At 38.5% G+C, this 16,587-nt stretch overlaps 1 protein-coding gene across 2 annotated transcripts in view; it reads left to right on the top strand.

Annotated features, from left to right (window-relative positions):
- The window catches only part of mdfi (MyoD family inhibitor), a 61,288-nt gene that overhangs the window by 6,496 nt on the left and 38,205 nt on the right, over positions 1-16,587 (top strand). For both annotated transcript variants that reach the window (XM_038298142.1, XM_038298141.1), the window contains exon 2: positions 1,175-1,357. In XM_038298142.1, the coding sequence (XP_038154070.1) occupies positions 1,207-1,357 (151 nt within the window). In that variant the 5' untranslated portion in view covers positions 1,175-1,206. The remainder of the gene's footprint in view (positions 1-1,174; positions 1,358-16,587) is intronic.

Genomic DNA, 16,587 nt, shown 5'->3' with positions numbered 1-16,587 from the left:
CATTGGACGAGCAGTATGGAGGAATATTGACACGTTTTTTGTGGACTTTTATGGACCTTTCTGCCTCGGGCACAATAGACCTCCATTATTTGAATGTCAGCAGACAGCAAGAAGCCTCCCAGATCTCCAGATGCATTTGAGATATCAAAAAAGTACTCCAGAGTGTTGTTCAGCATGGGGGTGAGTAGAAGATGAAGGCTAATCGTGTTTTGGGTGTACTATTCCTTTAAATAAAGCACAGGCTGATATTTGGGAAAATGTTTGCTGATTTGTGAAAACACACAATTATGTAAAGTCTTCTAGCATTTAAGGATTAGCTAGAGTTTAACCTTGCAGACAGATTGAATCAGGGGTTTCCAAACTGCAAGAAAGCTTCCATACATAGCGCAGGTTTAGTGAAGTGTGATCCAATCGCTCTGCAGTTCAAAATCATCTCTCAAGTGTGATGAGGCTCCTGATTGTCTCTTCTTTAACCAAGTGATGGGTCAAAATTTTTAACTTGACGATGTCTGGGTTAAAAAAACTCAGCCTTTAGGGTGTGTGTCAGTTTGTTGCAAGGTTGTAGGCTCTGCAATCACAGTCACTGTGTGTTATGGCATCAGGGGATGAAGTAAACTCTCTTTTAAAGGGAAAGGAAAATAAATACCATTATAATTTTCTTCAAATGCTGCCAAAAGCTGTTCTGTAAATGAGACACTGCAACTTTCATTGATGTGCCCTTGGCTGGATCCCTCCAATTCCTTTTTTAAGCATCTAAAATATTCTTTTTGTCATGATTTGTGGACATTAAGATCTAAAGAGAAGCGTTATCTCCTGGTCAGACCCTGTAATTCAGTTAAAGGGTGGAGTCAGAGTAAAAAAATATGCATGGAAGTTGGAGGGGATTTTGCTGCCATTCGGCTGGCTTTAAACTGGGAAGGGCCATTTTGAAAGGCTGCTACTGTAAGCATGTAAGATTAGGTAAGGTTAGCTCGGCTAACTTTTATTTAATAAATACCAGAACAATCCATTTGAAGGCTGTCAGGAAAGTGAGAGTTTTGAGTTTTGTGGGATAATTACTGTATACTGTATTTGATCTGCTTTAAATGGTAAAAGATAAAAACATATCTTGTTTTTTGCTGATTCAAAGCAGTGGTGTAACTTTTTTTGTCTTTATCTGCCCTTCTGGCTTCAGGCTCATTCACCTCCTCCCTGAACAGCAGGCCCATGCCCATGGAGGAGGAGAGGATTGCCACTTCCATCCCCACAGAGCAACCTGACAATGAAAACCCTGACCTACCGGCTCCAGGTTCAAACCCAGACTGGAATAAAGAGAGCGAGAACAGCTCCAAGACCCCATCATCATTTCCTGGTGAAGGTATGAGATGAAACCTGCAAATGGAAGCCCATAAATCTTAGATTTAGAGGTGCAGAATCAGGTTGTTTGACATTTTTTATAACATATAAGCCACTAACTCAAAATGGTTGCATGCTTTTCTGAAAGATTTTCACATACTGCTGGCGTATTATTTGTTAATTTTCAAATTTACACTTTGCTCTTACCTAATGTGTTAGTAACCTGATAATCATGTCATAAACTCTGCATCACACTTATAACAACAAACCAAAATACGGCATATTTCCACCATATATATTAATGCTCTGAACTTCCACATCAATGCAGTTTTTGCACCATGTTTTTTTTCTACCACACTGTTTACATTTGATCACTGCAGCACTTTATAGAATGGAAATGTTCATTTACCCTCTGCAAAGCTGTACTAAATAAAATGTTGTTTTGTATATAATCTGTGTATAACAAATGACAGTAAAAGTAAATAAAGCCCTATGTGTACTGGAAATAATTGAAATCTAGATAAGTAATTTTTCTTAAAATAAGAGTAGGGATGCACGATATTGGGATTTTGGCCGAGATCCAATATGCCGATATTTTAAAACTCATGTAGCCGATAACCGATACCGATACCGATGTTAAAGCTGGACAAAAATAAGTAGTCATTGAAAATAGCAGTTTTGTTATCCATTTCTGACACTTAAAAATAATATACTCAAATATATTTTCATATGCTGATATCAAATTGTTTTTTAAAAATGCGGTATCGATCTGTTTTACTTTCAAAATCTCGTGAAATTTCATCATTCTGTTACAAACTCTCGTGATTTTTTGCAAATTCTTGTGAGATTTTGTTAGTAAAATAGATCGATACTGCGTCAATTTATCAACATATAAAAATATGGCAAAATTTCGTGAATTTTCGGGGGATTTCGTAGCATAACGATGACATATAGCAATATTTCATTAGTAAAAGAGATTGATATGGTGTTTTTAAATGGTAATATATCAGCATATGAAGATATTGTGATATTTTAATGTATCAAAAAATTTTTCCCTCGTCTTTAGACGTTTTTAAGTCTGTAAAAAAGATGTTTCTGAGGAAGAAGAAGTAGTATTTATTTATTTTTTTAGACTTTAGAAACTCAGAAGCTGATCAAATATCGGGTTAAATATCGGTGGGGTGGCCGATGTCCGATATTCAGTTTTAAGGCCGATACAGGCCGATACCGATAGGGGGCCGATTATATCGTGCATCCCTAAATAAGAGTATTTGTTCTCGGATTGAGGAGATAAAATTGACATTTTGCCAATTTTACAAGACATTTTTCATTTAAAATAAGAAAACACAATTGCATTTTCTTATTTAGAGTGCATGTTATTTAATTATCTTATTTTAAGAGTAAAATTTCTCATGCCATTGGCAAACTATCTCATTTACCTACTCAAATAAAGGGTAAGTACACTTAATTTAAGACATTTTTACTTATTTCTAGATTATTTGTCCAGTGCGTGTATTTGCAGAAACAACTGTGCATTTGCATAGGGGTAAAAAAAGGATGTAGCCTACTGCGGCTAAACAAGTTAGCAAAGTGTGGCAATTATGAAGAAAAATTTAAGTGTGAAAAACAATATGTATTTGATTTCTGGAGGTATAACTTGACTGTACGCCTTTATATAGAATCAAGATTCACCTTGTCAGGAAATAATCTGTTGCTCTACTGTCAATAATGCTCCAATGGGTTATTCTCTAATGGGTTATTGTCTGATCAGTTTCCTGCTCTGTTCAGTTTGTTTTCCTGTCCTCATTACTGTTGATCTTCTTTTCTTCAATTTGTTCCATTTTAATAGAAAGTTTTCTGTCTAAGGTTACCCACCAAATTGCATGGATTCATTAGCCGTGTTTCCATGAAACTTTTTTGTATGAGCATTTGAAAGCATCGTATTAGAAGAGCTTGAAGGAAACAGCAAAATTTGAATAAACTAACTATATTTCTTTAAAGAAACTTTAAGCAAACCAACTTGATACAAGCAGATGACATGGAGCTCCAACTCATCACTGACTGTGAAACATTTTTACTGGCAGTCTTATAACTTGGACTCTCCCTTTATCAAGGCTCTGGGAACTTTGCCATTAAATAAAATGCTAAATTCACCTGTATCTCAAAAAGATGACTTGGCAACTTAGAAACAATCCAAGCTGTTATCCTTTAACCAAGAGATGAATCATATGTGTATTAGTCATACATATTAGTCAGAACACATCCTTTCCATACTGTCACTTATTCACCTCTTCCCTCCACTCGACTTTCTCTTTTTTTGTATAAAGCACTCCCGACACAAACACCCAAAATTTATATATATATATATATATATATATATATATATATATATATATATATATATATATATACACTATATTGCCAAAAGTATTTGCTCACCCATCCAAATTATTGGAATCAGGTGTTCCAATCACTTCCATGGCCACAGGTGTATAAATTCAAGCACCTAGGCATGCAGACTGTTTTTACAAACATTTGTGAAAGAATGGGTCGCTCTCAGGAGCTCAGTGAATTCCAGCGTGGAACTGTGATAGGATGCCACCTGTGCAACAAATCCAGTCGTGAAATTTCCTCGCTCCTAAATATTCCACAGTCAACTGTCAGCTGTATTATAAGAAAATGGAAGTGTTTGGGAACGACAGCAACTCAGCCACGAAGTGGTAGGCCACGTAAACTGACGGAGCGGGGTCAGCGGATGCTGAAGCGCATAGTGCGAAGAGGTCGCCAACTTTCTGCAGAGTCAATCACTACAGACCTCCAAACTTCATGTGGCCTTCAGATTAGCTCAAGAACAGTGCGCAGAGAGCTTCATGGAATGGGTTTCCATGGTCGAGCAGCTGCATCCAAGCCATACATCACCAAGTGCAATGCAAAGCGTCGGATGCGGTGGTGTAAAGCACGCCGCCACTGGACTCTAGAGCAGTGGAGACGCGTTCTCTGGAGTGACGAATCGCGCTTCTCCATCTGGCAATCTGATGGACGGGTCTGGGTTTGGCGGTTGCCAGGAGAACGGTACTTGTCTGACTGCATTGTGCCAAGTGTAAAGTTTGGTGAAGGGGGGATTATGGTGTGGGGTTGTTTTTCAGGAGCTGGGCTTGGCCCCTTAGTTCCAAGGAAAGGAACTCTGAATGCTTCAGCATACCAAGACATTTTGGACAATTCCATGCTCCCAACTTTGTGGGAACAGTTTGGAGCTGGCCCCTTCCTCTTCCAACATGACTGTGCACCAGTGCACAAAGCAAGGTCCATAAAGACATGGATGACAGAGTCTGGTGTGGATGAACTTGACTGGCCTGCACAGAGTCCTGACCTCAACCCGATAGAACACCTTTGGGATGAATTAGAGCGGAGACTGAGAGCCAGGCCTTCTCGTCCAACATCAGTGTGCGACCTCACAAATGCGCTTCTGGAAGAATGGTCAAAAATTCCCATAAACACACTCCTAAACCTTGTGGACAGCCTTCCCAGAAGAGTTGAAGCTGTTCTAGCTGCAAAGGGTGGACCGACGTCATATTGAACCCTATGGATTAGGAACGGGATGTCACTTAAGCTCATATGTGAGTCAAGGCAGGTGAGCAAATACTTTTGGCAATATAGTGTATATATATATTTTTAAATATATGAAAATGAGACATTCTTTGTTCTACAAAAACTGAAATAAATTAGCCTTTCGATGATATTCAAAAGTAGAACAGAAAATAGAGATTAAGCATTTTAGAGACAAAAAAAGGAAGTTTTTTTTAAGGAAATACTTGGTTTTTAGTGTGTCAGCAGCATAAACTTCTTATATTAAGAAAAAAGATCACATGTCGTTTTTTTTTTCAGTGCAGACACAGTTTATGACTGATGTCTCTGTAAATGATGGAGGATTTGTCTTCTACCACTTTATCTGTCAGCCTATATCAAGCATATCAGCATTCCGTTGCAGGGCAACACAGACACACACAGAGTGCAATTACGAGTTGACAAATTAAATTACAAGCTAAAGCCTAAACCATAAAATGAGTGTCAAATAATTCAAATTTTTGAATTTAGAGTTGTCTTTGAAAATTCTAAAAGTGGAAAAACACTCCATAAATTCTGGATGAGTTCAGTTGGATAATGTTTTTTCGTTATAATTTGTGTGGAAGCATTTTTTTGTTTGTTTATTTCCTTCTGCAGCCATTTCTTTCTTTGTTAACTGTCCACTCCCATAATTTTGACCTCACCTCCATGTTGGAAGGTGACGTTCATATCTGCACTTAACATGCAAACTGTCAGATTGACTCAGTTGCTGTGATTCACCTGCAGCCACAATGCTGAGTTTTATCGATCAGTCTGTTGGTCTGACTTGACGGTCCAGCCGTTTGGGAATCCCTTACAACCTGGACGCTTCCATCCTGCCTTCAAAGGTTGTTCTCTGTTTACTGATGTGGCAGAAGCGCAGGAGTCGAAGTGCTGAAAGCATTGGGAAAGGAGCCAAGATGTAATTTTTTATTTTTTCCTGTTTTTATTTGTGTTTCGGCACAAATTTAATTGAAGGGGCCTATGCTGATATAAAGCCGGGGATACACTGTGTGATATTTTCAATCGTTGCACGCAGCTACAGCTACAGCTACAGGTTTAGTTCACAGCTCACGATGCATGATCTCACACTGTGCGGCCTGACGCTCTGATGCGACAGAATTTCAAACATGTTTGGTTTTCTCCCGACCTTAGGATTCCTGATCGGCATGGGGTCTTGAGAGGCCGGTCGCCTCTTTCAGCCCGATCGTGCATTGTGTAGTGTATTCCCTGCTGAAAGTCGGGCCGATCGAAAAATTCACACACGTCTAAAGAATCGGCCTGAAAAGTGCAAAACAATCGTACAGTGTATGCATGGCTTTTGACATTTATCTGCCGTTAATGTAGATTTCTGTTCACTACATGTATTTCATTGTATAAGTTCAACTTTTTACGGTAAAAAACACAGTGATGATGAAGGGTTCTCAAAAATCAATGTATCAAATATGATGACTTGGTGTTAAAGGGCTAATATTTATGTTTTTGGACTGTGTGAGGAAGCTGGATTACCAAACGCAGGAACTTCTTGCTCCAAATACATTTCAAGCAAAGTTTTGCAAAGAGAAAAAAAGAAAATGGTGAAACATAGTGAAACTGCTGCCAAGTTTTTCTTGTTACCTAGTAATATGATGTGACTTGCTTTGTTATTAACATGTTATTGCAATCATCATCATCAAAAGCTAATATTTTCAATCCACCTCTATTCAAGCTTTTTGAATTACAGGTGCTGGTCATAAAATTAGAATATCATGAAAAAGTAGATTGATTTCAGTAATTCCATTTAAAAAGTGAAACTTGTATATTATATTCATACATTACATACAAACTCATATATTTCAGATGTTTATTTTGTTTAATTTTGATGATTACAAATGACAACAAATGAAAATCTCAAATTCATCATATCAGAAAATTAGAATATTACTGAAGACCAATAAAAACAAAGGATTTATAGAAATGTTGGCCAACTGAAAAGTATGAACATGAAAAGTATGAGCATGTACAGCACTCAGTATTTAGTTGGGCCTCCTTTGGCCTGTATTACTGCAGCAATGCGGCGTGGCATGGAGTCGATCAGTCTGTGGCACTGCTCAGGTGTTATGATAGCCCAGGTTGCTCTAATAGTGGCTTTTAGCTCTTCTCAATTGTTGGGTCTGGTGTATTGCATCTTCTTCTTCACAATACCCCATAGATTTTCTATGGGGTTAAGGTCAGGAGAGTTTGCTGGCCAATTAAGAACAGGGATACCATGGTCCTTCAACCAGGTACTGGTAGCTTTGGCACTGTGTGCAGGTGCCAAGTCCTGTTGGAAAATGAAATCTGCATCTCCAAAAAGTTGGTCAGCTGCAGGAAGCATGAAGTGCTCTAAAACTTCCTGGTATGTGGCTGCGTTGACCCTGGACCTCAGAAAACACAATGGACCAACACCAGCAGATGACATGGCACCCCAAACCATCACTGACTGTGGAAACCTTACACTGGACTTCAAGCAACGTGGATGAAGTGCCTCTCTTCTTTTCCTCCAGACTCTGGGACCTTGATTTCCAAAGGAAATGCAAAATTTACTTTCATCAGAGAACATGACTTTGGACCACTCACCAGCAGTCCAGTCCTGTTTCTCTTTAGACGCTTCTGACGCTGTCTGTGGTTCAAGAGTGGCTTGACACAAGGAATGCGACAGCAGAAACCCATGTCTTTCATACGTCTGTGTGTGGTGGTTCTTGAAGCACTCACTCCAGCTGCAGTCCACTCTTTGTGAATCTCCCCCACATTTTTGAATGGGTTTTGTTTCACAATCCTCTCCAGGGTGCGGTTATCTCTCTTGCTTGTACACTTTTTTCGACCACATCTTTCCCTTCCCTTCGCCTCTCTATTAATGTGCTTGGACACTGAGCTCTGTGAACAGCCAGCCTCTTTAGCGATGACCTTTTGTGTCTTGCCCTCCTTGTGCAAGGTGTCGATGGTCGTCTTTTGGACAACTGTCAAGTCAGCAGTCTTCCCCATGATTGTGTAGCCTATAGAACTAGACTGAAAGACCATTTAAAGGCTTTTGCAGGTGGTTTGAGTTAATTAGCTGATTAGAGTGTGGCACCAGGGGCCATCAATTTTGAACCTTTTCACAATATTCTAATTTTCTGATATGATGAATTTGAGATTTTCATTTGTTGTCATTTGTAATCATCAAAATTAAACAAAATAAACATCTGAAATATATGAGTTTGTATGTAATGTATGAATATAATATACAAGTTTCACTTTTTAAATGGAATTACTGAAATCAATCTACTTTTTCATGATATTCTAATTTTATGACCAGCACCTGTACAGCTAATAAACAAAGGACACATCTCCATATGGAGTGAATTTTGTTCCAGTATTGTTGCAATACAAAACATTTTGTAAATGGAAACAAAAAAAAATTACATTGAAATTACAAAATCTGAGAAAAGAGCAATGTTACTCTAAAAAAAAAAAAACAAACAAAATTTTTTACGTTTCATTTCTAGATTGCTTGCTTTTTTTTCTAATGTGAAATCTGCTTTTTATGTACCTGCACCAAAAATGACATAAAATTTACTTGATACTCTGGTAACTTCTTAGAAAAAACAAAACAAACAACTCATAATTTTTTCGGGAAATAATGGTGAATCATCAGGTCAAGAGAATTATGTTCAGTGACAGACACAACAGTTGTGTATTCATGTGATGAACAGCTTTGGATGATCTGTGGGGTCGGGACCGATTCAGCCCAGTGGAACACTGAAACCCCACAATGGGGCTCCTGGGGATTTAGAGCCTGAACCGGTGACCCTTTCCCTCCTTGTGAGTCTTGTCATGCTAAGGGATGACTGACACTTTGGGCTGGGAACAAGACGACGTGTCCTCGGCTCAGGGCTGTTATGTCTGGATGACTCACCTAGGATTGGCCAATTATGGTTCAAGTTTAATCAAGTTTAGCAGAGAAAACAGCTACCATGAGTGTATATCAGGGTTCAGGTCTTATGAGGTAATTAGTATAGGTGTGGTTTACAGACAGGGAAGTGTGCAGGGATTTAAGCGGTTTGTTGCTTAGGGAACCTGCCAGAAAAAATCTCTGATAGGTGCTGCATGTATTTTATATTTGTTTTGGGTTTTGAAGAAAATTATAAGACTCAGCTGGCAGCGATTATGGCACAGGATGTCTTCTTATCACATTGACATCTCTGTTTCCCAGCCCTGTGGCTAACCACTACGGGTATAAGTATAGTATCAAAGTTAATTATAATTCATGAGGACCTTTGCAGCGATTCAGTGTGGTTTGTGCCCAAACATGCTGTTTTTTGGTATCTGTGTGTGCCCCTCTGAGGCAAAACCTTAGCGTAGCTTATTCAACCACCAAAATGCATTTATTTAGATCACATCATTTGAGTCCAGGAGGTGGAGGGAGGATCGGTCAAGCAGCTAAGGGCAACAAGGCACTGCTTTTACCCCTCATGAACAAATCTGGAACAAATCAAAAAATTCCGTTTACAATGGGTGTAAAATGGGTGTAGACGCTCTGGGTGTAACCATCTGATAAAAGGTGAAACACAACACAGTTGTTTTTAGGTATTTCACAAGAAGCAGACATACTTTAATGATGTTTTGTGAAAACAAAAAAGACTCAGATTTCTTTATTTCACAAGTAGATTAAAGAAACACTATGTTGTGTTTCCCAGGTGAGAAATTAAATTCTGTACCAATATAAAATAACTATGTCATCTTAGGTTGATAAAAAAAATACTGCTTACATAAAAAAAATTAGACTTTGAATCATAGCGGTTTCTAAATGTTTATATACAGGTGCTGGTCATAAAATTAGAATATCATGAAAAAGTAGATTGATTTCAGTAATTCCATTTAAAAAGTGAAACTTGTATATTATATTCATACATTACATACAAACTCATATATTTCAGATGTTTATTTTGTTTAATTTTGATGATTACAAATGACAACAAATGAAAATCTCAAATTCATCATATCAGAAAATTAGAATATTACTGAAGACCAATAAAAACAAAGGATTTATAGAAATGTTGGCCAACTGAAAAGTATGAACATGAAAAGTATGAGCATGTACAGCAGTCAGTATTTAGTTGGGCCTCCTTTGGCCTGTATTACTGCAGCAATGCGGCGTGGCATGGAGTCGATCAGTCTGTGGCACTGCTCAGGTGTTATGATAGCCCAGGTTGCTCTAATAGTGGCTTTTAGCTCTTCTGAATTGTTGGGTCTGGTGTATTGCATCTTCTTCTTCACAATACCCCATAGATTTTCTATGGGGTTAAGGTCAGGAGAGTTTGCTGGCCAATTAAGAACAGGGATACCATGGTCCTTCAACCAGGTACTGGTAGCTTTGGCACTGTGTGCAGGTGCCAAGTCCTGTTGGAAAATGAAATCTGCATCTCCAAAAAGTTGGTCAGCTGCAGGAAGCATGAAGTGCTCTAAAACTTCCTGGTATGTGGCTGCGTTGACCCTGGACCTCAGAAAACACAATGGACCAACACCAGCAGATGACATGGCACCCCAAACCATCACTGACTGTGGAAACTTTACACTGGACTTCAAGCAACGTGGATGAAGTGCCTCTCTTCTTTTCCTCCAGACTCTGGGACCTTGATTTCCAAAGGAAATGCAAAATTTACTTTCATCAGAGAACATGACTTTGGACCACTCACCAGCAGTCCAGTCCTGTTTCTCTTTAGCCCAGGCAAGACGCTTCTGACGCTGTCTGTGGTTCAAGAGTGGCTTGACACAAGGAATGCGACAGCAGAAACCCATGTCTTTCATACGTCTGTGTGTGGTGGTTCTTGAAGCACTCACTCCAGCTGCAGTCCACTCTTTGTGAATCTCCCCCACATTTTTGAATGGGTTTTGTTTCACAATCCTCTCCAGGGTGCGGTTATCTCTCTTGCTTGTACACTTTTTTCGACCACATCTTTTCCTTCCCTTCGCCTCTCTATTAATGTGCTTGGACACTGAGCTCTGTGAACAGCCAGCCTCTTTAGCGATGACCTTTTGTGTCTTGCCCTCCTTGTGCAAGGTGTCGATGGTCGTCTTTTGGACAACTGTCAAGTCAGCAGTCTTCCCCATGATTGTGTAGCCTATAGAACTAGACTGAAAGACCATTTAAAGGCTTTTGCAGGTGGTTTGAGTTAATTAGCTGATTAGAGTGTGGCACCAGGGGCCATCAATTTTGAACCTTTTCACAATATTCTAATTTTCTGATATGATGAATTTGAGATTTTCATTTGTTGTCATTTGTAATCATCAAAATTAAACAAAATAAACATCTGAAATATATGAGTTTGTATGTAATGTATGAATATAATATACAAGTTTCACTTTTTAAATGGAATTACTGAAATCAATCTACTTTTTCATGATATTCTAATTTTATGACCAGCACCTGTATATAGCACTAATTCACAACATATGTCATATTAAGGCTCTTTACAGAGACTATTCTAACAGATCATCCAGTGAGACTGGTTAAAGGTTTTCTATCTGAGGAAAACTAGCTGATTGCATCCAGTCATTGAGGAGGATTAACTCCTCCTGGATGAGCATGTGGTGACAGTTGATGTTCGCTTGCATCATATCGACATCAAGTATAAAACATTTAAAGTTTATCTGAGGAGAGAACAAAGGTGTTAGTGTACATCTTAAGCTTTGGAATAACACTGTATTTTTTGTGATAATTATCCTGTTAGTCCACTGTTACTAGTCTCATGTCTTTAAAGCTTTCATGTGTAAAGTGTGTCGCACATTATAATTCATTTTTTCGGAAGGTTACTTCCATAACCTTGTTTTAAGACCTGTTTCCTCTGTAGGAAGCTAAATGTAGGGTAGTCCTCTTGGCATCCGAGAATAAATTTCCTCAAAGGTATTTTTAATTTAATCAGAAAAGGAATGGACCAAGAAGTAGTTGGCATTACGAATCCAGATGATGTACCGTTTCACCAGGTGTTTGCTAATTCTTACAGCTGATGTTCTGTAGGAGCAACAAATTAGCAAATGATTGGCTTTTCAAACTAATAATCACACAGCTCTGTGTTTATCAATGCTATGCAGCTGTTAGTCAACATAATAGAAAATTGGACCTACATTCTTTAAAGGAACCTACAGCACATTAAATAATTTAGTATCTTGGTTTTTTTCCCCAAATATATCTGTTATAGATATATTGTACAGTGCCTAATCCCTAACCTTTTCACACAATGGACAGCGATCTTCGGTTTAAATGTGACAACCAGGTTGTTGGCCCCATCCATTTCTCATTTACTAAGCATGGACCACATATTTGTATGATTTTTTTTTTTTTTTACTTTATATTTTTAAGTACGACATTAGAAGAGCTTGATGGGAACAGAACATTTTCAGTCAACCTATTACATTTTAAAAGTTTTTTATGCTTCCTTGAGGTGATGTATGATTCTTTCGAGAGAAAAAAGAAAAGAAAAAAGCGCATCAGTTTTGACTTAACAAACATTTACCTCATATGACTGATCAGCTGTTTCCGCTGCTGGTACCACATTAGTATACAATTTCGTTTGTCTCTTGATGTCTCTGGGTGGCATGTACCATCGCTAATACTAGCCATCATGATAAAGTAATTACAACTTGTCCTATGGCAGAACATTTAATATTACTGATCCGTGGCCCATGCTAAATTGCTAACTCTTCTTCTTGTTTATTAGAGCCAAGTGTAAAATAAATATGAAAACATCACTTTAGCATTGCCTGCTTAACTCAATCCTATGGATGACTTTACGTCTAATTCACATTTTCTTTACTGTTTTAGACATTTTGAAAGTACACTTAAAATGTAATGGAAACATCAGATCTGAGTCGACCCACTAATTTACGTTATATGATTAAGTGCAACCAACTTGCGTCACAACAACTCAACAACAAAAGAGCCAAACAGTAAAGCACACTTACTACGCCCTGCCTCCCATCCATGTTGCTCTTCATTGTTTACTTTCCTTATGTCTGTCGCAGTTGTGACATCATCAACACTAACCCAGCTTTATCTTTTTTTTTAATGAAATTTCAATTCTTGATCACCTGTTCCCATCTACAAAATATGTTCTTGGCTTGCAACAATAATGAAAACAAATAATTCCATAGCTTCAATGTATTGCATAAGAGTTTTTTTTTTTTAAGTATGAAGTGTTGTACAATTTCAATCAACAAGACAGTTCACAACACTGCTGAAATTTCTTTCAAACATATAGATTAGCTGTATTCTTTAGGCCTACTTTAACTCTGAGGCCTTTTCTTCCATGTCTCTACTGTGCTTCAGAGTCTAGATGTGGCTGTTTCCTTATTCCTACCTTTTTGGTGCCTGAGGCTTGTTGTGCCTTGTGTCTAATTTGGTTTCTTGCGGAGATCAAAATAAACCAGGAAGAGTCTGAGGAATTTTTACTGCATATTTGAACAACAAAAATGAGCATGCTATATATTTCTTTACCACCTTGCAAAAAAATAAATGAGAACCGTGTCCAGCTGCTGCTGCTTTGGTGGCCTGTCTGGCCTCTTTTTCTTCCAAAGTGTGTATAGATAAGTGTGTTTCTACAAGCTAACAGGAATTCAGCAGAACAGACATGGGTGATGCAACTAAAAGTAAAGTAAGAATTCCCTGTGTCCTGAGCAAAAAGTCAAATGTGTTTTTCTTGGACATAGGACTGCTATCCCTTGTCTGCAAGTGAGTTTGTGATTGGCATAGACAGCATCTTCAGACCAGACGAATGTCTTATCTGGTAACATCAAACTCATGTCTCTGCATGTCTCCAGAGAAGGGTGGCTATTACCTTTCAACTACATTAGCATCCCACATGGTGTACTGTATATGTACAATTGTGTATATACAGCAGGTAAAATAAGTACCATTTTTCTGAGTAGATATTGTTCTAGAGGTGCTATTGACATGAAATTTTCACCAGGTGTAACAATCTGTAAAAAAGCCTTTGTTAGCAACGACAGCTTCAAAATGCCTGCTGTATTGAGAAATTAGTTGCATGCATTGCTCAGGTGTGATTTTGGCCCACTCATCCTCAGTCTTCAAATCTTGAAGGTTTCGTGTGACTCTTCTTTGAACTCTGATCTTTATTTCTTTCCATGGATTTTCAGCTGGATTCAAGTCAGGTTATTAGTTGGGCCATTCCAGCAGCTTTATTTTCCATCTCTGAAACCAATTGAAAGTTTCCTTGGCTGTGTGTTTGGGGTCATTGTCTTGCTAAAATGTCCATCCCCATTTCATCTTCATCACCCTTGTATATCCCAGTAGATTTTTATCAAGAATGTCTCTATACATTTTTCCTTTCCTCCTTCCTTTAATTATTTGAAGTTTGCCAGTACCATAGGCTGAAAAACAGTCCAACACCGTGATGTTCCAACCTCCAAACTTCACTGTTGGTATGATGTTTTTTGGGGTGATGTGCAGTTCCATTTGACCCCCAAATATGAGGAGTATTATTGCATCCAAAGAGTCAGTTTTGGTCTCATCTGACCAGACTATATTCTCCCAGTATTTCACAGGCTTTTCTAAATGTTGTGCAGCAAACTTTAAACGAGCTCGAACATGTTTTTTTTCAGCAATGGTGTCTTGCATGGTGAAAAAAACTAATTCCAGGTCTTTCGGAAGTTCTCAACAATTATTCTTTGGCTCTTGGACAACTCTTTTGATAATCCTTTCCACTCTGTTAGAAATTTTGCGAGGAGCAACTGGTCGTGGTCGGTTTAAGTTGAAGTGATGTTCTTTCAACTTCTGGATTATGGCCCCAACATTGCTCATTGGAGCATTAGAAAGTTTAGAAATCCTTCTGTAAACAATGTTATTATTATTTGCAACGATAAGGCTGTGAAGGTCTAGAAAAATCTTTTTGCTTTTACCCATCATGAGATGCTTTTTGTGTGAAACACCTTTTTATATTAATTCGCACCGACAAGGGGAAGAATTGCTTTTAATTACTGAGAGATTTTGGCAGGTTTCTTGGCTTTCAATGCCTGTTTCCACATCCTTGCCTTTTTAGACTTCCCTTTCTTCATGTGTTCAACCTTTTCCCAGGGCCATTCCAGGGCCATTCAACATTGTTACACATAACTTTATTTCTGTACGTCTTGTCTCATGATCACTAGTCTGATAGCTGACCTAATTGCTCATTTCACTCGGATGGATGGATGGATGGATGGATGGATGGATGGATGGATGGATGGATGGATGGATGGATGGATGGATGGATGGATGGATGGATGGATGGATGGATGGACTTAAGAACTTCACTCCATTTCACTGGAAGTTAAGGGATCTAATAGTGGCCTAAAATGCCAGAATGAACAGCATCCTTGAAAATTACTTATTTTTCATAGGTTGACTTACTCTGAAACTGGAACTGAAGGGGAGCTTAGAGTTAAGCTTTTGCCTCTTCACATGAAAAGAAACCACAAGTTCAGGCATCCAGTTTAGATTCCTGTGGTCCAAATTCCTTTTGAGGTATTAAAGCTGAATCCAGAGTGGAGAAGGGTCAGGTAGATGAGAAATTAGAAAAAGAATTACCGATCACACCTGGCAAGGCAGGTTTTTTGGATCACTGATGGGGAATTTTACAGGAAAAGGGAAATATGGAAAGAAAAAGTTTCACATTTTCCAAAGTGAATTAATTTAACATAAAAATATACCTGGTCAGAATAAGAAAATAAAATACAAACTATCCAGACTATAAGGCTCTATTTACAAGGGTTTACAGTGCTCTGTGGTTTCAGGATCTCCAAGAATGCTCAAACTTTCCTTGATCACAGTAACTCTAGAGACCTGATCGCGGAGTGAAGACAAGCATGACAATCCTCTGGTACAAGTTGATCCCTGCTGCTTTTATAGCCATTCTACTGCAGTGCTGTTGCTACAGACATCAGAAATACACTTAAATTGTTTCCCACCCTGTCTGCAGAAATTCAATTAAAATAAGAGGTTTTTTTTCTTCAATATTTAATCAAGCTTGCTGTAGGGAAATAAAGCAACAGGTCATAGAGGCCGCATGCAGTGGATGAACCTCACCTTCTGCAGCAGTAATAAAACCAGTTATACTACCACCAGCATTTTTATATTGTATAAAGGTCCAGGGACCTCCCACACTTCATGGTGCATGGAGTCCCTAATTTGGGGTAGTTAAACATGGATGAGACTTCTTATAACATAGGACAAAGAATGAGATCCCTTTTGGAGTCCCTGCAGAGAGCATCTAGGTTTTGGATGACGGTTTGCAGAAACTTTAACATAAAGATCAAATGAAACAGGTGCAGATGTATAAAGTCAGATTTCTGCCAAAAGTGCACCCGTAATAAATACTTATACTAGCACTTTTATTAAAAGCACACACACAACTTCACACACATTTTGAATGAGCAGATTCAACACCACGAGCCCCCAAATATTTCACCACAGTGAGTTCATGCACTTTCACTGCTCTCTTGCTTTTTATGCTCTTTTGATTCTCTTCTAACTCATATGTGGATCCGTTTCTCTGCACTCATCTCAACATTTCTCTCTCTTGAGTGGAGGCAACCTGAGAAACTACCTGCTATTGGCTACTTTCAGAAAACACCCGCCTCTGGAGACTCTGTACTGTT

Source organism: Cyprinodon tularosa, unplaced genomic scaffold (assembly GCF_016077235.1).
Source record: "Cyprinodon tularosa strain WSP-4 unplaced genomic scaffold, ASM1607723v1 ctg40, whole genome shotgun sequence".
NCBI classification, from domain to species: Eukaryota; Metazoa; Chordata; class Actinopteri; order Cyprinodontiformes; family Cyprinodontidae; genus Cyprinodon; species Cyprinodon tularosa.
Note: the sequence above shows the minus strand (reverse complement) of the source record. Positions and strands in the feature narration are given on the sequence as shown.